This window comes from Limanda limanda, chromosome 21 (genome assembly GCF_963576545.1).
Source record: "Limanda limanda chromosome 21, fLimLim1.1, whole genome shotgun sequence".
NCBI classification, from domain to species: Eukaryota; Metazoa; Chordata; class Actinopteri; order Pleuronectiformes; family Pleuronectidae; genus Limanda; species Limanda limanda.
In genome coordinates this window covers 1,350,206-1,372,078 of record NC_083656.1, presented here as the reverse complement: position 1 = coordinate 1,372,078, position 21,873 = coordinate 1,350,206, and the positions used below count along the sequence as shown (strand labels likewise).

Below are 21,873 nucleotides of genomic sequence, written 5' to 3'. Positions count from 1 at the left end.
TGAGGTCTTGTCACACCAAGGCCATATTTTTCGTAAGCTATTTTTAATCCATCATCTAATAAAAACAGTGAAATAGTCCGAAGAGTTTTATGATCCTATCAGTTTCTTGAACTTGGGCTGATCCAATCCTGAGAAACCATCAGGAAGAAGGAGAATTTCATCTTCTAGTCAAGCTGTGAAATCATTCCCGTCACTTCCAAGTCTGTTTCAGGACGTCACTGGTTCAGTTTGATTCGCTACCAGCTCAGACCAAACCTTAAAAAGAGGAAAACAACTTTCTGTGATCCAGTGTTTTCCTGAACAGCTCTAACATCTCTCTGAAAGGAATTTGACAGAGGAGAATCAAACGTGGTCATTTAAATAATTAAACGTGACTTGGTGGGCAAAGACCTTAAAACTGTATCCGATCCACAATGACAAAAATGTCATGTTTACTGAGGCGGTTTATGTTATTTAATTTCTTGACAGAATGCCTCTCTGTGTCTCATTAGGTAAATCCTTGTATGTGAATCGCTTGTTTGAGAAGTTCCAGCAGAGATCTCCTCACACCAAACACATCAGGATCCGACTGATTGAGCCGCGTGTGGATATCGACCAGTTGATAAAGAGTCTGTCAGAGGAGCTGGCCTCGTGTAGAGAGCAGGATCCCGTCCTTCTGCACATCGACACAGCTGGAGTGAGTATTCACTCCTTCATCTCGGCCCAGAGCTGCTTCTGGCGGTTGTGCTAAAGAGTCTGTGTTCCGTACCTGTCAGGTTCGCTGGGGCCTGGAGGAGCTGCTTTTCCATCTGCTGGTTCTGGGCTGTTTGAGTGGAAGTCACGGGATGCTGTGGAGAAGGAATGTAACTCACCTGGTCATGGTTGAGGTCCTGAAGACGTCAACACAAAGCCAGACTAAAGAGGTAGAATGTCGTTTTCAGATCCCAACTTTTTAACTTTGTATAAAACCCTAACCCTATGAATTTAAAGCTATTTTTTTAAAAACCAACCCTGAATCCAAATGTGATATATTTGAATATTATGTGTGTTGACTTTGTTCCTACAGAAGAGCCTTGGACTTCTGGACGTTCTGCCTACGATCCACTGTCGGCCTCCTAGAGAGGTGACGCAGCTGCTGGCAAAACAAAGTGTCTTCACCCTGGATCCACTCATGGATGAGCAGGAGTTTCTCAGTGAGGGGATTCAAAGACCTTATCAATACTTAAAACTTTACCACAGCCGTCAGAACCTGGATCGTGTTACCTACCAGGAAGGATCCAGACGGGGGGATTCGCTTGACTGTCTCAAACACTTCCTGCTCCACTGTGGAATGACAGATCCGTCTTGGGCTGAGCTGAAGAACTTCTCCTGGTTCCTCAACGTGCAGCTAAAAGACTGTGAGAAATCAGTTTTCTGTGATCCAGACTTCCTTGGTGACCAGCTGCCTGGTTTCAAGGGCTTCATTGTGAAGTTCATGATTCTAATGGCCAGAGATTTTGCCTCCCCTTCTCTGAACACATCTGATCAAAGCCCTACGCTGCAGGTTGAAAGCAGCTCCGGCGACGACCTTCTGACGATTCGTAAGCGATGGGAAAATGAGTCTCATCCATACATTTTCTTTAATGCAGACAGATTCTCGATGTCTTTCCTGGGCTTTAATGTGAAGAAGTTCCAAAACACACTCCGTGCAGTTGATCCTCACAGCGACAAGGTCCTGATAGAAGATGTGATGTCACAAGACCTTTTTGAGGGTTTGGAGCGGCAACAGATTTCTCTCACCGAGGACTTTGATCAGCTTCCCCGACAAGACAAAATCAAGAGGCTCTCATTGGTTGTTGGTGCAAAGAAAGGAATGACGGACCCAAGATTTGATCCAGATCCAACATACGAGCTCACTGCTGACAACGTGATGAAGATGTTGGCCATAAACATGAGATTCCGATGTGGAATTCCAGTTGTCATCATGGGAGAGACTGGCTGTGGAAAAACCAGATTAGTCCGATTCCTCTGTGCTCTGCAGAGAGAGGAAAGACCGATGGAGAACATGGTGCTTGTCAAGGTGCACGGTGGCACCACAGCAGAGATGATCTACAGAAAGGTGAGGGAGGCCGAGAAACTTGCTGAGCAGAACCGCAAAATGCACCACCTGGACACCATTTTGTTCTTTGATGAAGCGAACACCACAGAGGCCATTTTTGCCATCAAGGAAATCCTGTGTGACCAATCGGTGAAAGGGAACCCTCTGAGAGCCGGCAGTGGCTTAAAGATTATAGCTGCTTGCAATCCCTACAGGAAGCACTCGCCTGAAATGGTGGAGCGCTTGGAACGGGCCGGGTTAGGCTACAGGGTGAAGGCGAATCAAACAGAAGACCGCCTTGGCAAAGTCCCTCTGAGGCAGCTGGTGTACAGGGTTCATCCTCTGCCGCCAAGCATGGCGTCCTTGGTGTGGGACTTTGGTCAGCTGAGTGACTCAACTGAAATTTCCTACATCAGACAGATTGTCCAGAAGAAAGTTGCTGACCATTCTTTGCCAGAGACCTGCGAGAATGTCATTTCAAATGTGCTGGCCGCCTCCCAGATGTACATGAGAAGCAGGAAAGACGAGTGCAGTTTTGTCAGCCTCAGGGATGTGGAGAGGTCCATGAAGGTGCTGGTTTGGTTTTACCAGCATAGTGAGCTCCTGTTCAACAACTGCTCTCATCACAGTGACATTGAGATAACCCTGAAGTGCCTGATTCTCGCAGTTGGTGTTTGCTATTCCCCGTCTCTGGTGGACAAAGGGACGTACCTGGATGACATATGTTGGTACTTTCCAGAACCTCTCCGCTCCTCAAAAACGTTGAAAGAGGAGATTTCATCCTGTCAAGACTTCTTCCTGGAGAACATCAAGACAAGGGAGACCATCGCAAAAAACATTGCACTCAAAGAGAATGTGTTTCTCATGGTGGTTTGTATTGAACTCAGGATCCCACTCTTTCTGGTTGGTAAGCCGGGCAGCTCTAAGTCGCTTGCAAAGACAGTGGTTGCTGATGCCATGCAGGGCCAGAACTCCCACAGCGACCTGTTCAAGAAGCTCAAGCAGGTTCACATGGTCTCCTTCCAATGCAGTCCTCACTCCAGTCCAGAGGGCATCATCGGGACATTCAGGAACTGTGCCCGCTTTCAGAAGGACAAAAACATGGAGGAGTACGTATCAGTGGTGGTGCTGGATGAGATTGGACTAGCAGAAGATTCCCCTCAGATGCCCCTGAAGACCCTTCATCCTCTTTTGGAGGATGGATGCATTGACAATGACAAACCAGATCCACACATGAAGGTTGGCTTTGTTGGCATCTCCAACTGGGCTCTCGACCCAGCGAAGATGAACAGAGGAATATTTGTGTCCAGATGGGATCCAAGTGAGGATGAACTTGTGAAAACTGCCAAAGGAATCTGTTCCTCCTCCGAACCAATTCTTCTGAAAATCACGCACCTCTTCGAACCTCTGGCGAAGGCATTCCTGAGCATCTGCAACAAGACCTCAAAGAATCAGTTCTTTGGTCTCAGGGACTATTACAGCCTCGTCAAGATGCTCTTTGCCACAGTGAAATCCACACAGCAGGAGCCGGATGGTGCACAGTTGGTGGAGGCCATCCTGTGTAACTTCAGTGGGCAGCCAGAGGGTTTTGACCCTGTGGTATTTTTCAAAGAGGTTCTCCAAAACCACACAGAAATCCCCAGACCGAGCACCTTGCAAATGGTGAAGAAGAATCTTGATCATGACACCGAGCTGGAGAGCCGCTACCTTCTTCTGCTGACCACCAACAACGCAGCTCTCCACATCCTCCAGCAACAAGTCTTTGCCAAAGGAAACTCTACCCAGCCGGAAATCATCTTTGGCTCAGGATTTCCAAAGGACCAGGAATATGCCCAAATCTGCCGTAATGTGAACCAAGTAAAAATATGCATGGAGACCGGTCGCACTGTCATCCTGCTCAACATGCAAAACCTCTACGAAAGTCTGTACGATGCTCTGAATCAGTACTACGTTTACCTCAGTCAACAGCGATACGTCGATCTAGGTCTTGGTTCCCACAGAGTTAAATGTCGTGTCCACACAAACTTCCGACTGGTGGTTGTGGAGGACCAGAAGAAGGTCTACGAGTTCTTTCCTGTGCCGCTCATCAACAGACTGGAAAAACACAGACTGGATCGGAGTACTGACCTGGAACCATGGCAACACAGGGCTCTTCACAAGCTGAAGGAATGGGTGAAGGCATTCTCAGGTGAGGCCACGGAGGATTTCATGCTGTCTGACATTTTTGTAGGCTTCCACAGCGACGCCTGTGCCAGCGCTCTCTTGCAGGCACTTGAACAAAGAGCACACAAAGTTGCAGACAGTCCAGGAAGACAGGATGAAAACAGAGACTCATTGGAAGAAGACGAGCTAAATGAAACCATTGAGTCAAGTCCTAATGGACTGATAGAGGCAGCCGATGATGCAACTGATGCAATGGACACTGAAGTTACTGGAAAAGAGCAAGAAGCCGAGTTGGTGGATCAGAATGATGAATCCACTGAGATGTGCCAAGATGAGACCAAAGAGATGTCTGAGGAGGTGGAAATGATGGAGTCAGAAACCAGTGTTGGGTCTGCAGCTGATGATGAGGAAGAAGTCTTCGATTTAGCCAAATGCCTCTTGTTGAACTGCGCCACCCCCGATGCTGTGGTGAGGCTCAAGTATTCAGATTTAGCAAAGCACGAGTGGGAGAAACTCCAGAGGAGGTACTTCCAGAAGCAACATCACCACTCACTCAGAGACTTCCTGGAAGGCTTTCTGAGCCGGACCCAGCTGTCCACCAGGTTTCTAGAGGTAGGCCACAGGTCACTGCTCCAGTTTGGTTTTCATAATTTCCTCTACAATCTTTATAAACCGTTGACATCACTAACAAGTTCGTTGCTTGGTGTAGGTAACTACGTTCTCCAGCTTATTCACCAGATCGGATGTCAAGGTGGTAGCCAGGGCCCTCGGACTGCAAATGGAGAAGATCCTCCTGCTCTCGCTCCACCAGTTTGACACTGAAGTCTCCTTCTGCAACACCATAAGGTACCGACCGCTCACATAACAGCAGCACAGCTTTCTATCTCAGTTATTTCAGTTAATTATCTTTCTCCGTCTGTCCCAGGGGCTTCCTGCAAGGTGCCGGCCACTCTCCTTACCTCCTGTTGATTCAGATGGACCTCGAGGAATCCCACTGCAGTGACGAGCTCATAGCATCAGCAAAGTAGGGCTCGATATCCTGAGCAGATCGGATTATACATATGTTCAAATTCCAGAGATTTCCAGCAAGTTTATGATTCACTCCACCTACAGATACTGCTCCATGAATTACCTGATGTCACGGGAAGATCAGACGGGTTTGGTGATTTTTATTGTAAAGGTTTCCAGGATCACAAGTCAGTCTCAGTACATCGGTTTCCAAGGAGGTGAGTGCGAAGAGGATTCTGATCATTTCTGCGATACGATTATTTACCGACTGAATCCTCCATAAGGTTTGATAAGACTACAGCCATGCTTCCTCCTTTTGTCTCTAAGGAGTGTGGCAGTCGGTGCATATCGATGACCTGAGGGATTCACAGGACATGAGCCCGAACCTGATGGTTTTCTGTGGAACTCTCATCAGCAACCTGCTCAAACCTGCACTGTCAGGTAGTAACTGTCCCTCCTCCTGTAAATCAAAGTACTTTCTATATCACAACAAGGAAACTACGCAGTTTATTGTCATTCCAACAGTTTCTACTTAATAACAAACTGTGTTATTGATCGTTATCAGACCAGGAAGACGAAGACACTGGGAGGAACACAGAAGACTCCCAGGTAAGTGTAACTGAAATTCACTTTGAATTAAACACATCTTCATTCATATTGTCGCCTGATTGAAATGTGTCTGTCTCTGCTCACAGGCGGACAGAGCCCAGCTCCACAGCCTGGCCTTAGTGACGTCATGTATTCAGAAGGCTGTGGGTTTGCTGAGGGACCCTGATGGTGTGGAATCACGAAGTATGAAGCGGATGCACCTCCTGCTGTCTCTACTGGGAAGTGCTCAAGGGCACGTAGGAGGTAATATATCTACTATTCATTTGAGTTTATACATAGCTCTCAGACCGTCCGCCAGCATCTGTCTCTGGTGTTTAAACCTCCATCTTTGCTTGAAGCTCACTTCCAGAAGGTGCTGCTGAGGCGACTGGCTGAGGCCTTGGCCAGAACAGAGGAGTGGATGGATGGTCCCAAGGAGTGGGTGAGCAGAGAAGCCAAGAAACGACAGGCTCTGCAGGAGGGAGGAACTCTGAGGTAAAACTCTTCACGTGGCACCAACTCTGTATTCATGGTCATAGGTGGTTGTCTTTGAAAAAGATCTTTAATGGTTGTTAATGACAACTTGTGGAGGAACAACTGATCAGTTTTGCTGTGGATCCTAGAATTTATAATGAATTTCTAACACGATGGGGAAAGAGCCATTTGGAACATTTTCCTTGTGTTTTGCTTTGTTTTAATTCAAACTAGCACCCAGGGAAAACATGTAATATTAGAATAATATAACAATGAGTTGGAGGGTTGTACAACATTGGTAGTTATGTTGTGGCTCTAAGGGAGTCAATCAAAATGTCTTGTTTTATCACGTGGAGATTCATAAATAAACGATAATAAATGTAGTTGTATAGAAATACATGTTGTGTGGTCAGGAGTTTTTCTATTGAATCACTGACCTTCTGGTTAGAGGACGACCCGCTCTACACCCTGAGCCACAAAGAGTGGGAGGTGTCAGCAGAGATTTCACTGAACAACCTCAGTGATCGATTTATCTGATAATTAATCTGTGACTGATTTATATCCAGTATCTGGAAGCAGTCGACCTTCATCAGAACTCACTAACTCTCCCTGTCTCCACCTGGCAGACACACCCTGTGGCGCTGTCTTCAGTCCACTGTGATTCCCATCCTGGCCAGTATGTTAGAGGCGATGGACAGATATTCAAACCTGGACCTGCTCTCTGACCCGACCCTCGGCCCCGGCCTGACCACACTGTGGCTGGACATCCTGGACGATTCACAGGTCTTAGACCTAACACCTCCTCAAAAAAGAAGGTGTGGTGGGTTCACATTTCTGTGTAATGCGGTTAATTAGAATGTTAAACTAATCAGCTCTGTGTGTTGATTGTTATATTCCACAGTGAGTCGGACCAGGAGGTGCTGGTGCAGCACTTCTTCACTCTGGATGGTGAAGAACAGCCCTGCTCTGCTCCGTTCAGCTGGATCATCACCATGCATCTGGAGAGTCTGTGGGCAGAATCTGAATTCCTTCCAGGTTTGGACTCAAAACTCATCAATAGATCCTGAAGTTATAGTTAGAGACTAGGGCTGGGCAAGTTAACTCGTTTTAATCGAGTTAACTCAAGTGATGATTGTTTATCCGCCAATTATTTTCTTTTTTCCTGTTCTGCAGCAGTCAGCAACAGACTTTCACAAAATAAAAGCCTGACTTTCACAATAAAAAAATAAATAATCAAACCTGAGTTAATGCGAGATAAAATAATTAATCGAGTTAACTCATCACCTGAGTTAACTCGATTGAAACGAGTTAACTTGCCCAGCCCTATTAGAGACACTTGAATCCACTTGTTACTATGAGGAGATGAGTCTGTCTCCTGTGTCCTAATGAGGAATGTGGAGCATCTTGTTAAGTTATACTTCAGTAAAGGTTCAACAAATAATGAAATATGCAAACGAATGGCTCATCAGCTCCACATTATCATATGTATCAAGAAGTCTATCCTCAAGAAAGAAGCACACCGACTTATTCTCATAAGATCATGACTCTTGTCCTGTTAAATTAAGACTTTATCCAGTTAAGTTGAAGTATATATTTCTCTGTCTCTTAAATCGGTTCCTTAGTAACTAAAGAGGGCGGCACCGAGAGGGTTCTCCAGTTTGTGAGCTCGTTCAACAGCAGCCGGCTCGGCGTTCACTTCCACAAGCTGTCGGACGAGGAGCGGCTGCAGTGTCGCCGCCGCTTCCTGAGAGACTTCCTGCTGCTGTCTCTGAAGATCAAGACGGAGGAGGAGCGGCGGGTACGGACATCACCTGTCACATGTTTCCGTTACACATTTTGAGAAAAGGTCATAGTCTGAACCTTCCACGTGTCACGCAGGTGTTGACCACAGCCATGTTGGGCTGCGTGTCCGAGCTGCAGACGTCCACGGGCGCCGTCCCTGACCTCTCTCCTGCCTGGATAATGGCGGCTGCCAAACATTTTGCCTCCAGACTGGAAACGCTCTGCCACATCTTCCTGCTGCAGCCACACCTAGCTGCCCAGGTCTCTCAGCAGGGGTCAAGGAACCAGCCCCAAGAAATGGTGAGAGAAACGTTTTGGCTTCATGTTCCACCTCTTCCTCCTCCTCGTCATCACCAACAGGTCACATGTCCTCTCTGCAGTTTAGTGAGTGTGTGTGTGCGTTGCCTCTGACAGGTGGAGGACATTCTGGCTCTCGGCGTCTGTGTTGAGCAGATGAAACTTCTGACTGTGACTTCGCTGCAAGCGTGCGAGTCCTTCGTGAGCAGAGTGGAGTTCCTGCAGCCTTGTCTGGACCGAGCGTTTGGTCCGACCTACAGCGCCCTCTGCAGCCCTGGCTGTCTGCAGCACCTGGACTCCATCAGGTGAGTCTGGACACTCGTGCAGTGAGAGAACAAGACCAATGTCCTGTGTTTCTGAGGCTTACTGAGATCTGTCCTCAGGCTGCTGTGGCATGGGATGCTGGTTGTTGCGTCTTTCATCCAACACGTTGTGTTTGAAGTTGAGCAGGACGACTCTCGACTGAAGGAACTGGCTCTCAAACACTGCAACCTTCACCTCAACGTACGTCCAATGCTTTAGTCTTTTAGTTTTGTGTTTATTTCCAACCAGAGCGAGTTTCCTGATCCATTTATATAGCATTTTTATTTATTTACATTTGCTGCATGAAGAAGCTTCTCTGCAGTTTTTCCCTGAAGGTATTTTATTTCTTAAATGTTCCTATATTGATATGAACATTTCATAAATTGTAATTTTATATTATTTTAGCTGAGGCACTCTTTATTTCAAGTGAGCTTTAGTGGAGTTTTCTTGCTAAGGGCAGGAAACACAGTCGTCCAGACGTGTTTTCACATGTTGTTCTTCTGGTCCTGTCACAGCTGATGCAGGAGTCACCTGACATGAGGGGCGTGGCCACGCTGCAGCAGCTGATCCGGATCCTCAACTCCTTCCACAACGAGTGCATCAGCAGAGATCTGAGGTCAGACGGTGCTTTTAAACCTTTCTCTTCGAAACTTGAATATACTCACAGGAGCATCTCATTCCAAAAGCACTGCAGCAAACAATCCCACTTTGTCTCTTTTAAGCAACTTTTACACAGTGGTGGGAAGTAACGAAGTAGAAATACTTTGTTACTGTACTTAAGTAGATTTTTCACATATCAGTACTTTACTTGAGTATTTATTTTCCTGACGACTTTTTACTTTTACTCGTTACATTTGAACAAAAATATGTGTACTTTCTACTTCTTACATTCTCAAACTGGCTTGTTACTTGAGCAGCGGAGGTTGGCGCACCTCCCTCTTTCTCTCTCTCTCTCTCTCTCTCTCTCTCTCTCTCTCTCTCTCTCTCTCTCTCTCTCTCTCTCATCTAGGGTTAAAAAATTTGTAAAATTATACATTATATACGTTATATTCATATTGTTGTTATAATTTTTCAGTCAATTGAGATAAATCTTGAGGAGAAACATTTTGGGTTGTTTTGTGTCTGTATAGGCCTACTATAAAAATCACTTTGCATTTTTAATTTTGGTACTTGTACTTTTTCTTTTGATACTTAAGTACATTTCAACACCAGATACTTTTGATACTTAAGTACTTTTAATATGAGCTACTTTAAGAATTTTACTCAAGTCATTTTCTGACGGGTGACTTCTACTTTTACCGAAGTCACTTTCAGGTCAGATATCTGTACTTTTACTCAAGTATAGTTTTCAAGTACTTTATACACCACTGCTTTTACAATATAAAAATTTACCAAATGTCTAACTTGTGATGTACAGGTTTGGCATTTCCTGCCCAGTTTGCTTGCTGGAGCTCAGCGAGCCGTCAGCTCTGCCCTGCCTGCACGTCCTCTGCCTGCCGTGTCTCCAGCGCTGCCTCCAGCCGGACAGACGCTCGTGTCCTAAATGCAGAGCGGACGTCCCCCCCGACTTCAAGCCCACGGTTTCTGACGCCATCAAGTGAGTTAGAGATAAACAGTGTTTGTAGAAATGTGGTGATTCACAATGCATCATTGGAAACTGCGTCCCAAAGATTATATGTATTTTATTTATGTAGACATTCACAAAACATCATCTACGATCTATTTTTTATATTAAAGCAGAATTTTCCGAGCATTATTAACTGAGACTGCAAACTGAGAGTCTTCTTAATTAAAAAATAACAGGAAGAATAATATGTCTTTGTGTCTCAGAGTCTCTCTCCAGCAGCACCGAGCGATCAGGAACTGCTGTAACTCCTTCTTCCTGGAGGTGGTGTCCAGGTTCTGTCTGTCCGAGGGGCAGCAGCCTGGAGCCGGGGTGGTGGAGCTGCTCTTCTCCTTACTGGTCTCTGCTAATGGTCGGTGGAAAGAAAGCAGCGCAGGGTTCGAACTCTCTGATGCTTTGATTTGGTGGATTTCAGATTGTTCATTATTTTGTGTGATGCAGGAGACGTGTACAGGACCAGGGAACTCACTCCCTTCCTGGAGTGTGTGGACAACTCTCCGGTGGTTCGATCCGTTCTCCCCAAGCTGCTGCTGCAGTACAGGTGGGGACAGGAATCCAACGAGCCCGGGTGGAGCTAGAGCGCCAACCGCTTTTAGAAACAAAACCACCAACATTAGAAAGTTCTGAATTTGCCTTTAATTTCAATTTAAGTACTGAAACAGGCACCTGGTACTTAGAAATGTACAGAACATAGATTAAATAAATAAATGGAAATTAAAATGTACAAGCTCAGATTAAAGTAAGCAGCTGATGTTGGTTCACTGTGCATCTGTCAGCTTCGATCAGGCAAAGACTCACATTGAAATCTACCTGAAGAATCTGGAGGAGAAACTTCTGCTGGACAGAGAAGACCGAACAGAACTCTACCTGCTGTTCGTCAACTGTTTCCAGGTAGAACGCCCTGGTGCTCATATCCATCCTTCCATCCTCCCATCCTTCCATCCTTCCATCCTTCCATCCTTCCATCCTTCCATCCTCCCATCCTTCCATCCTTCCATCCTTCCATCCTTCCATCCTTCCATCCTTCCATCCTCCATCCTTCCATCCTCCATCCTCCCATCCTTCCATCCTCCATCCATCCATCCTTCCATCCTTCCATCCTTCCATCCTTCCATCCTCCCATCCTTCCATCCTCCATCCTTCCATCCTTCCATCCTTCCATCCTTCCACAATTCCATCCTTCCATCCTCCCATCCTTCCATCCTTCCTTCCATCCATCTATAATTCCATCCTTCCATCCTTCCATCCTTCCATCCTTCCATCCTTCCATCCTCCATCCTTCCATCCTTCCATCCTTCCATCCTTCCACAATTCCATCCTTCCATCCTCCCATCCTTCCATCCTCCATCCATCCACCCCTCCATCCATCTATAATTCCATCCTGCCATCCTTCCATCCTTCCATCCTCCATCCATCTATCATTCAATCCTTCAATCCTTCCATCCTTCCATCCTTCCATCCTTCCATCCTTCCATCCTTCCACAATTCCATCCTTCCATCCTTCCATCCTTCCATCCTTCCATCCTTCCATCCTTCAATCCTCCATCCTTGCGTCATTCCATCCTTCCATCCTTAAATCCATCCATCTTCCATCCTTCCATCTTCCATCCTTCCATCCTTCCATCCCATCCATCCATCCCATCCATCCATCCATCCATCCATCCATCCATCCATCCATCCATCCATCCATCCATCCATCCATCCATCCATCCATCCATCCATTTATCCTTCCTTCCTTCCTTCCTTCCTTCCTTCCTTCCTTCCTTCCTTCCTTCCTTCCTTCCTTCCTTCCTTCCTTCCTTCCTTCCTTCCATCCTCCATCCATCTATCCTTCCCTCCTCCATCTATCTATCCTTCCATTCTCCATCCATCCATCCCTCTATCCTTCCATCCTTCTATCCTTCCATCCATCTATCCTTCCTTCCATCCATCTATCTTATATCCAAGCAGAATTGAAGTGTCCTGTCCTAACAACCTTTCTCAGGACTCTCTGTTGTGCTCGGACGCCAGAGAAGAAGACGAGAGCGGAGAACGACAGATGAAAGCAGAAATCCGCTTCCTGAGCCGGTTGGCCAGGAAACAGGCTGCAGCCCGAGCAGCCGAGCCGGCAGAGTTCCTGCTGGACATGGCCAGACTGAGAATCTGTCTGAGGTCGGCTGCACGGCTCCTGGAGAAAGTCAGAGTTCAGGGTGAGTGGAGCTGACTGGACTTCATGACGTAGGACTAGGGCTGGGCAACGATTAAAAGTTTTAATCGCGATTAATCGCATGATTTCCCTGATTAATCACAATTAATCGCATTTGTATACGCAAAATCCAATAATGGATTAAAAAGTAGTGTATAGCGCAATTTTATTTTCAATGTTCTGCCATATGAACGAAAGTGCCATAACACTTGTTGTGCAAACACTTTTAACATCAGCATTTAATACAGTAGCAGTTAAATAAAATATTCAGTGTAAATCTCAACTTAACAATGTTATCAAAGCAAAAATATATACAAAATTAAAGCTCAATGCCACTGCCAGGGCATTAATGTTATTCTCTTCGTTATGAAAGATGTATCCTCCTCCCTGCGTCTAACGTAGTCTGCCGCAGCCTCGCTCCACTCGCTGTTTCGTTGAGTGATTTGCTGATATCAACTGTGTGTTTTGCATTCAGGTGATATTTTAGACTGGAAGTTCTCCGGTGATAAGAAAATTCACCTTGGCAGTGGCTACAAATTACTTTGGTTCTGTCGACTCCGCCATCTGGAAGGACTTTAAAATGAAAATGGCCATGTAAAAGCTCCGTACCCTTATCCATGGTTGTTTATCCGCCAATTATTTTCTTTTTTCCGGTTCCGCAGCAGTCAGCAACAGACTTTCACAAAATAAAAGCCTGACTTTCACAATAAAACAATAAATAATCAAACCTGAGTTAATGCGAGATAAAATAATTGTCTGAGTTAAATAAGTGATGAGTTAACTCGATTTTAACTAGTTAACTTGCCCAGCCCTATGTAGGACTGATTGATATGATTTGTGTTCCGTGGAAACAAATGAGGCTGTGGTGTGTGTTTCTTCAGGTGCAGTTGAGAAGCTGGAGGATCAGTACCTGCAGCAGGTGAGAGCGGTGTGTGAGTACTGTAACAACGACTGGTTCCGGGTTTACCTGCTGCGAGCGCTGCACCGACTCTCTGGGCTCGACTGCATCCTGTCCCTGATGAACAGACCCGCCTGCGGATGGCTGTTCCCCACAGAGCTCCCCCGGCTGCAGGTACCGCTCCCAGACATTTACATTCACGTGGTGTAATCTTAGAAACTTAGAAACTTAAAACTCACTGTTTAAAAACGTTTCTTCTAACAATGGCCTTGACTGTTTGTTTTTTTAATAAAGTATTCTACATCTTAAATATATTTTCCGAACCTCAGCAGGTATTTGCTGTTCGACTGTGCAAACATTTTGAATGTGTTGGTTTTCACTTATTTTCATAATCAATTAATCTTTGGTCATTTTGTCGATGTCAGTGAAATTACTGAAAAATGTCCATCTCAGTTTCACAGAACCAGAGGAATGTTTTCAAATCACTTGTTCCAAAGATATTTGTTTCAAATAAAACTACAAAAAACTGGCAAATCTTCAATATAGAATCAAATTAATATTAATCAACAATGTATATAAACACATGCATTTATATAAAACCACAACATGGAGCTGTACTGCTCTATTATCTTCCATGAACTACTTACCTGTAATAACACAGTAGAATGTTTGATCCCTCAGGTGGAGACCACCCCGGACCCCTTCCTGTGCTGTGGGACGTCCTACCGAGAAGTGAGAGACGCCGTGACTCAGGTTCGGCTGCAAAACAAAGCCGGCAACTCCCTGACACAACTAAAGGTCAGAGGTCATCGATCTTTCAGTTCTCACTGTCATTTTTTGTAGACCTGTTTCTAAATTGTATTAATAAAGAGTTTTCACTTCTCTTGTGGTTTTTCTCTCACGAGTTGAATGATTCCTGCTTCTCTGCTGTTCTCCTCTCCCTGTGTAGAAGCTGAGAGGTTCTCAGATGAGACTCGTGGCTCTCGCCTTGTTCAGGGACGTCACCTCCCGCTTCAGATCACCTGACGTCCGCTCACAGCCCTCAGCACAGGTCGCTGCACACGTCTCAAGGCCTTTTGTGTCATATGAGCCCGATACTGGAACTCTCTGTGCTGGTTCTGGGTTTCACAGGTTAAATAATATTTCACTGTGAAGTGTTTGCAATCAGTCTCTTCTTGACTCACTGTGTTTTGGCCCCATGTGAACGTACAGGACAAGGAGAGACTGCAGCCGCTCCTCATGAACATCCAGCCGGTGAAGCTCAGGGAGTTCTGCTCGTCACTGCTGCAGAATGAGATCGGTGGACCGGGCTCACGTCTCTGCGTCAGCGACGATCTCTGTCCTCAGAGACAGACCGTCCTGGAGCTGCTGGTGCATCAGGCCTCGGTGCTGCTCAGTGGAAATAAGTTACTGGCTCCTCTCTACCAGATCGCCTCCCAGCCGCAGAAGGTCAGAGTAAGACGCCACTTGTCCTCTTACTTCATCATGTCCTACGTTCATGATGACATCACTGCGTCACGTGCAGTACAGTGTAAAATGTGTTGTCACCAGCTGGTGGCGCCACAGGATTTCCCTTGACTGCCCAGGGGAGATGGTCTTTAGAATAAACCATATTATTCTAATTCACCGCCCAATTTCAGCTTTTTTATCATTTATTCTGGTTTATTGATTTACATACATTTAACTGAGGTTTGACAGATTTTAGAGACATGAAGCATTTGAAGATTCTAAAGGAAACTTTAACAAATAATATCAGCATAAACACTGGAGGACTTCTTTAAAGAAGAATATATAATAGGCAGCGAGCAAGAAATTTCCTATCTCATTTCTGTATAATTCACCTTTTCCCTTGTAGAACTATTTCCTGCCAACGATGCCGGACGATCACTCGGCCGAAGCCCGGCAGTGGCTGGGAGAGAAAAAGAAGCTGCGGTCGTACAGTAAGTGTTTCACAGCGTGAAGCTGCTCGTTGCTTCTCTCGTCAGCTTCTCACATCTCTCTGCTTCTTTTCAGCCTGTGAAAACGGACACGTTTGCTTCGTGGGAGAGGTGAGAGCTTTTTTCTGTCCTGTTCTTGCATCAAGCATTGAAAATGAGTTCATCTTTACAAAGTGAATACATTCTGTGCTTCTGGGTTTTCACCCAGTGTGGCAAACCGGTGGTTCGATCCAATTGCCCTGACTGTGGAGTTCCCATCGGTGGAGAGAACTATCACCCAGTCCAAGGCTTCACTGCACAGGCAAATGAGAGGTAATGACACGTTAAACTAACCAGTGTGGGGCCGGATGTTTGTGTTTCGGTGGATTTCATTTGAGTTTCTCCTCCTCGGTGGTGTGAAGAGATCAGACTCGGACGGGACACGTGTTAGGAGAAGCTGCTCGCAGGTCTGAAGCCCCTGAGAGGCAGATGACGTGCGCTCAGTCCTGCGTCCTGCGGCTGCTCACGCACCTCGCCATGCTTCAAGGAGCCACAAGAAACCAGAGCGTGAGACCTCACTTCCATCTGCACCACACTTCAGTTTTTTGACATTCAGATTTTGTAAAACTTTCACTCAAAATCCTGTAATCAATGATCCCTGCTCTCAAACCGATGAGCGGATTGTTGTGATCGGCGTCCCGTGAACCCCCTGCTGTGCTGCTCTCTGTGCTGCAGGCCGTCCAGGACATGGTCCAGCCCAGGCCCACGGACGTTTCCAGCTTCCTGTGGCAGCACCTTCTGAAGGACATGAGCGTGCTGGGTCGCAGTTTGAATCTGAACCGGGACGACACGGCGGTGACAGTTCATCTGGTTCTCAGCGTCTGCACAGAGTTCAACTCAGGTGATTCTGACTCTCTGACCACTTTCAGTGCTTCTGTTCATGTAAAGAAACGCTGACTCTGCTGAATGTTATCACAGGCTCCCGAGGTCAGATTCCTAATCTGTCCTCCAAAGCAGAACGGCAGCGGTGGGAGGAGCTTGTCCGTGACGCTGCCATCAACCCAGTGCTTCAAGTAAGAAATGTTCTGTTGTTGCTTAAAATGCTGTGATCACATTTTTGTTTAGCGTGGTGATCAAATCTTTTCTCCTCCAGGATTTGCAGAAGAGTCTTTCTGAAGCTCAGGACAGAATCGGTGCTGACGATGGACCTGCTGGAAGCTCCCTGAGGAACCTGGTGTTCGGGGATCCGGGGAACGTGTTGTCGCTCCCCTCCGACTGCCCGACCCACCGCTCGTCCTTCTGGACTCTTCCTGAGATCATGACAGTGGAGAGATTCTCTCAGCTGGTGGGGGAGGCGAAGGAACGCAGCTCTTTACCTCTGCTGCTCGAGTTCCTCAACAAGGTTCCCACAATCCCATTCCACAGGTTTAGTTTTCCTCAAACTCAACTTTTGTGTTGTTTTTCTCATTGAATATGTTGTGTTGTGTGTGTGTGTGTGTTTCAGATAAACTGTGTGAGGCAGTTGCACCACCTCCCTGAGCTGGTTGTGTTACAGTCAGACCTGCTGCGGGTGTTTCCTCTGACGTCTGCAGCTCAGACTATTGCTGAGATGTTGCAGCAGATTCCAGCAGGTAAATCAATGTCTCATTTATTTCTGAACGTTTATAATTATATTTGAATGTGTGTCTTTTTTGTTTTCATATAAACTTATTGCAGGTCTCTACCACATCCTCACACGTGTCTGAATTGACAAATAACAAACTAAAGCAGCAAAATCAACGAAAGAATAAATGTGATCCCACCACTAATATCACACATGTACAGACACACACTCACACAACCTGAGCCTGTGTCGTTGTGGTCCTCAGGATACCAGAAGAGGAAGCTGCAGGAGCGAGTGACGACCTTCCTCAGCGTGTGGAACTGCCTCCGAGCGGAGCTGGCAAACCGCTGTAAGCACCTGAGCTGGTTCATGGTGGAGAGATGGATCTGTGAAGGGAAATAATCTGTTCTGTCACGATCCGTTCAGACACGATTAGAATCACAAACATCGAACCCTCTGTTACTGCTGCTGTTCTAAATACTGCTGTTATGACCGGTGTGATAATATTAATATGACGGCTACTGTCAAGTAAAATACACATATCTATATAGTTTATATCTATAGTTATTATAAATGACATGATTTAAATTGAGTGAAAGTGAAGTTAGTGAATTGTTTGACAACGATGTTTAATGTAGAAACTCTGAAGTCTTCAGTAAAATGTGAAATAATGGGAACCTCACATTTTAATTAATTTGTCAAATTAAAAACTTCTATAAGTATTTAATATACAATTCATAATATAATATTCAATATATTTTGATGAATTATCTGACAGCTAAGAATCAAATAGAAAATAACAGTAAAAAAATTTTTTTTGTAATTTGTTGTTATTCTTAATGTGACACCTATTCCTACCCATATTAATTTACTTTCGCCTGTGTGTGTGTGTGTTTGTGTGTGTGTGTGTGTGTGTGTGTGTGTGTGTGTGTGTGAGTGTGTGTGTGTGTGTGTGTGTGTGTGTGTGTGTGTGTGTGTGTGTGTGTGTGTGTGTGTGTGTGTGTGTGTGTGTGTGTGTGTGTGTGTGTATAAAGCAGCAGAATTGGGTGTGGATGTGAAGTTGTGTGAGAAAGAGGTGACAACCAAGAGCCCCGGGGAGTTTCTGACACCGGCCCGACACGGCCCGGGGTCGTGTCTCCGCACGCTGGTGGACTTCCTGTCCAAGACTCACAACAGCCTGGTGACAGAGGCCAGGAGAGCGAGTCGCCAGGAGGACAGGTCCGTGCAGAGGTCACGTGATGAGACGAGGACGAACTCAGGGTTCAGCAACTAAAACTGTTTTAACTCTGTTTCATCTCCTCAGTGAGTACATGGTCATGTTGGAGAGGATTTCCGAGACCCAGCTGACTCTGTGCAACCCCGAGAGAGAGCTGCTGCCCCTGGTGTTAGCTCACTGTCACTACACCTTGGAGAAAGGCCGGGAGACGGACAGCAGCTACGATCTGACGGGGATCCAAACGCAGCTCGCCCGCCGCTTCCTGGCTGGAAAACCTCTCATCAAAGGGGTAAAATCTAAATATGTGTCTGTGTGTCCGTCTCAGGTAAAACAAACATTCCTCTCACCAGCACTGTTTTCCACTCTGATTAAAACCAGGACACGTCGAGGTACCTGAACAGACACCTGCAGGATTTCTCTGTGGTTCTATCCGAGGTCAGAGGGAAGGTTTGTCAGGTAAAAGCATTTCCCTCAGCTCAGAACATTAGATACAGTACCAGTCGGGATCTGGAACTGAGTGGTGCCAGCTGAAGAATGTTCACAGGAGTCTCCCCTGTACGAGTGGGTGAGGCCACTTTGTTAGAGGTCAAATTCCTTCCCTTGGCCCTGCTGACTGTTTCCCTGTCCGTCCTGCAGGAGGCGCTGAAGGGTTCTGTGTGCAGCACCATGAGGACGGTGCTGCGCTCGTACACAGATGTTTGTGACGCCGTGTACGTGGTGGAGATCGGCCTTCGCTTCCTTGGCAAGATGGGCGGTGATCCTCAGGGTCAACTTTCATCCTACCTCACTGATTCTTTGCAGATGCGCCCACAGATTTCCAGCACTGTAGCCAAGGTAGAAGCCTCCAGACCCACAGCTATTTCCACTGCAACACCACTATGCAAAGAAAGGGATTCCATCTCATCTTGTAAAGAATGCACAATTAAAACAACCCTCTCTTGTTGACTTTCTCTCAATGAAAGTCCCATTTATGGAATATTTCACTTATATGTAAGATATTACATAATCAAATTGAACAGTTTATACCTGACTCTGATCTTCTCTGTTGCTATGTTACAGAAAAAGATTTACAAGACTAGAAAGCTAGAAAATCCCAAACAATGGGGTCCGGCCTTCTCTGGAGTTTGTCTTTCACTCTGGAGAAAGTCCTGAGACTCTCTCGAACATTTTCTTCCTCCTCCGGATAATGTCAGGAGACAATCCAGAGTTCAGTGCATGACTGAAAGCAGATGAACATTGGTTTTCATGTTTTGTCTTCTACTTCTATTGATTTCTATTAAAATCAAAAATCAGATCGAAAACCCGCAGCTGCTACAAATTTGCATGACTGGTTTAACTCGCCTCAGTGGAAAAGTTAAATTTACTAGTATATTTGTGCCAAGGTGTAAACTCTACATTCATCATCATCTTGCCACGATAACGTATCTGAAAGATTGTTCAGGTTCCAGAGTCACAGAGAAATGACTGGAAGCTGGTTCCTGCTGTAGAGAGATGTTGCTTACAAAAAAAGTTCCTTTTAGGAGATAAAACCTGCACAAAAAAACGCGATGGTTTGCTGTGACCTTTTAAAAACATGAAACTTTTTATTTTAGGGTCTTGGAGAATGCAAACTGGAACACAGCATATTCACCTGGCAGTTCCTGACTTGTTGGAAATCCGAGCTCATGCTGAACAGAAAACAAGTGAGTATCAATAAAAAAAGAGTTATTGGATGTGGACGGAAGAAATATTTGAACCAAACCCCTTCACAGACTGAAACTGTTAAATCCGTGAGAGGAACTCTATCCGCGAGGACCACATAATCACTCATGACCCCTGCTGGCTGCCAGAGACTGACCCCGACACCACGGAGAGTTAAACTTTCTGGGCTGTAATCCGTTGGACGTGTGCCATGTGACCCACGGCGCCCACAGACTGACCCCAATGAAAACTGAGTTCGAGGAATTCTGTGTTCGCAGCGGTTTCTGCAACGATGCACAGAGTCGTGGAAGTGAATTAAACATCGATTAAAGGGAAATCCGTGATTCTCTTTCAGGACCCGTTTCAGAAACTGCCCCCGAGGTTCCAGAAGAAGCTGTCCGAGGACGAGATGAAAGGGCTGAAGGTTTTCCTCGCTGTCACAGACGTCGACACGTTTTCTTTGGAGCTTCATGAGATTCTGCTGCTGAAGACGAGCGATGCCGTAGCTGAGCGGGGTTACCAACCAGGCTGGGAGTAAGCACGAGCCTTTTGTATTCACCCATCTGTAGGAAAACTCATTCACCGTCTGTCAGTTTAGCTTCTGTTGGAGGAAATGCACCAAATGGTTAAACATTCCTTTAAACATTTGCAGTAATGACACAAATTTCTCCAAAGGGTGTTTGTAAAAAACACAAAGATCATGAGTGAAAGACGTGTGCCTCTTGTCACGTCAGAGATTACCACCCTGGTCCAAAGGAATCCATAGATCCCAGACAGTTTGAATCAGAGGAGAGTGTGGAGGTCTCGCCCGGGCGCTCCCCTGGGATGTGGAGCCTTTTGACTTCCAGGATGAGAGCGTGACCCTGCAGGCAGCCATCTGTCAGGGGAAAGGAGCTTAAGTTGTAGCCCCTCGGCCGCAGGTCACTCCTGTGGGGGCGGCAGCTGGGCAGAGGAGTGAATAGGAATGCTTGGGGTGAAAACAATGGCCTCTGTGCTAACGCTTCTCCCTCCCTGCTGTTTCCAGCATCAGGTCCACCATGGAGAACCATTTGGAGGAGAAGAACCTTCCACCGCTGCTGGAGCTCGAGTCTCTACCGGAGGAGATCACTCTGGCACAGGGGGCCGACGTGTGGAGGGCGGCTGTGGACTTTAAAAGAAGATAGATGCTGATTGTAACAGAGATCTGGGTTATCTCTGATTGTTTGTTGTAACTGTAAAATAAGAGAATATCTAGATTCAAATAAGATAATAAGTTCATAGATTGGAAGAACGACCAAAACAGGCATTCATGGCAAAGAGCAGGTCAGAAGTGACTGTAAATAGATAGAAACAATCACAAGGAGACACACAATGACGACAAAGGGACACAAAACAACCACTGAGACACACAAAAAACACCACAAAGAAAAGCTATATGACCACAGAGACAAATTGACCATAAAGAGACACACTGACCACAGAGATAAAGACACAAATATAATAATAATAAACATGCAGAGAGACACAATAGTCTTATATTAAGATGTAGTGGTACAGTAGTAGTGGGGCCGTTTTTATAACTCATTAATCATTCTATATATGGGGACACATTCTGAATAATTGTTCTCTTTGTGATGTGAATATTGTGTTGGAGATGTGAGTCCTTGTTTCTCTTTGTTAAAGTCTTCTTGGTGTCTGATCATGTTCATTGTGTGACTGAGGTTTGAGGGAACATTTAATAAATCATCTTTAAACGAGCTGGAACTTTTGTACTGTTTCCTATTCAGTGAGAAGTGATAATAAATCAAAGCGTCCTTTTGTAAAGTCAACCAAACGGTTGAATGAGCCACGCCCCCTGCGAGGCGGATTATCTTGACCAATCAGAAGCACGAACGAAGGGACGGGACTTCCTCCTCCGCCAATCGCAGGCGACGGGGGGCGGGGCCGAGTGGGTTTTCACTACATGATGTTCCGCGTTATCACGGATCGTCAGTTTGAGTCCAGAGACAGAACCGAGCAGAGTCAGAGAACTAACCCGAGCTAACCCGAGCTAACCCGAACTGAACCGAACTGGTTCAACTGAACAGGTTGACCTGGTTGA

The 21,873-nt window shown here is 45.9% G+C and overlaps 1 protein-coding gene across 1 annotated transcript in view; it reads left to right on the top strand.

Moving 5' to 3' along the window:
- rnf213b (ring finger protein 213b) overlaps positions 1-21,529 on the top strand; it is a 31,160-nt gene extending 9,631 nt beyond the window's left edge. The window contains exons 25-66 of the mRNA XM_061095541.1: positions 492-676; positions 756-902; positions 1,046-4,831; positions 4,929-5,065; positions 5,145-5,243; positions 5,333-5,445; positions 5,555-5,668; positions 5,793-5,836; positions 5,923-6,079; positions 6,175-6,310; positions 6,916-7,104; positions 7,191-7,324; positions 7,912-8,087; positions 8,168-8,371; positions 8,486-8,673; positions 8,752-8,872; positions 9,187-9,287; positions 10,089-10,268; positions 10,502-10,647; positions 10,737-10,836; positions 11,072-11,186; positions 12,280-12,484; positions 13,362-13,552; positions 14,060-14,176; positions 14,328-14,429; positions 14,591-14,827; positions 15,234-15,318; positions 15,392-15,426; positions 15,524-15,627; positions 15,717-15,861; positions 16,030-16,195; positions 16,273-16,367; positions 16,448-16,696; positions 16,799-16,925; positions 17,163-17,246; positions 17,932-18,115; positions 18,201-18,402; positions 18,492-18,569; positions 18,750-18,947; positions 19,706-19,795; positions 20,149-20,327; positions 20,818-21,529. Of these exons, the coding sequence (XP_060951524.1) occupies positions 492-676; positions 756-902; positions 1,046-4,831; positions 4,929-5,065; positions 5,145-5,243; positions 5,333-5,445; positions 5,555-5,668; positions 5,793-5,836; positions 5,923-6,079; positions 6,175-6,310; positions 6,916-7,104; positions 7,191-7,324; positions 7,912-8,087; positions 8,168-8,371; positions 8,486-8,673; positions 8,752-8,872; positions 9,187-9,287; positions 10,089-10,268; positions 10,502-10,647; positions 10,737-10,836; positions 11,072-11,186; positions 12,280-12,484; positions 13,362-13,552; positions 14,060-14,176; positions 14,328-14,429; positions 14,591-14,827; positions 15,234-15,318; positions 15,392-15,426; positions 15,524-15,627; positions 15,717-15,861; positions 16,030-16,195; positions 16,273-16,367; positions 16,448-16,696; positions 16,799-16,925; positions 17,163-17,246; positions 17,932-18,115; positions 18,201-18,402; positions 18,492-18,569; positions 18,750-18,947; positions 19,706-19,795; positions 20,149-20,327; positions 20,818-20,956 (9,584 nt within the window). The 3' untranslated portion in view covers positions 20,957-21,529. The remainder of the gene's footprint in view (positions 1-491; positions 677-755; positions 903-1,045; positions 4,832-4,928; positions 5,066-5,144; positions 5,244-5,332; positions 5,446-5,554; positions 5,669-5,792; positions 5,837-5,922; positions 6,080-6,174; positions 6,311-6,915; positions 7,105-7,190; positions 7,325-7,911; positions 8,088-8,167; positions 8,372-8,485; positions 8,674-8,751; positions 8,873-9,186; positions 9,288-10,088; positions 10,269-10,501; positions 10,648-10,736; positions 10,837-11,071; positions 11,187-12,279; positions 12,485-13,361; positions 13,553-14,059; positions 14,177-14,327; positions 14,430-14,590; positions 14,828-15,233; positions 15,319-15,391; positions 15,427-15,523; positions 15,628-15,716; positions 15,862-16,029; positions 16,196-16,272; positions 16,368-16,447; positions 16,697-16,798; positions 16,926-17,162; positions 17,247-17,931; positions 18,116-18,200; positions 18,403-18,491; positions 18,570-18,749; positions 18,948-19,705; positions 19,796-20,148; positions 20,328-20,817) is intronic.
- Positions 21,530-21,873: the final 344 nt, after the last annotated feature.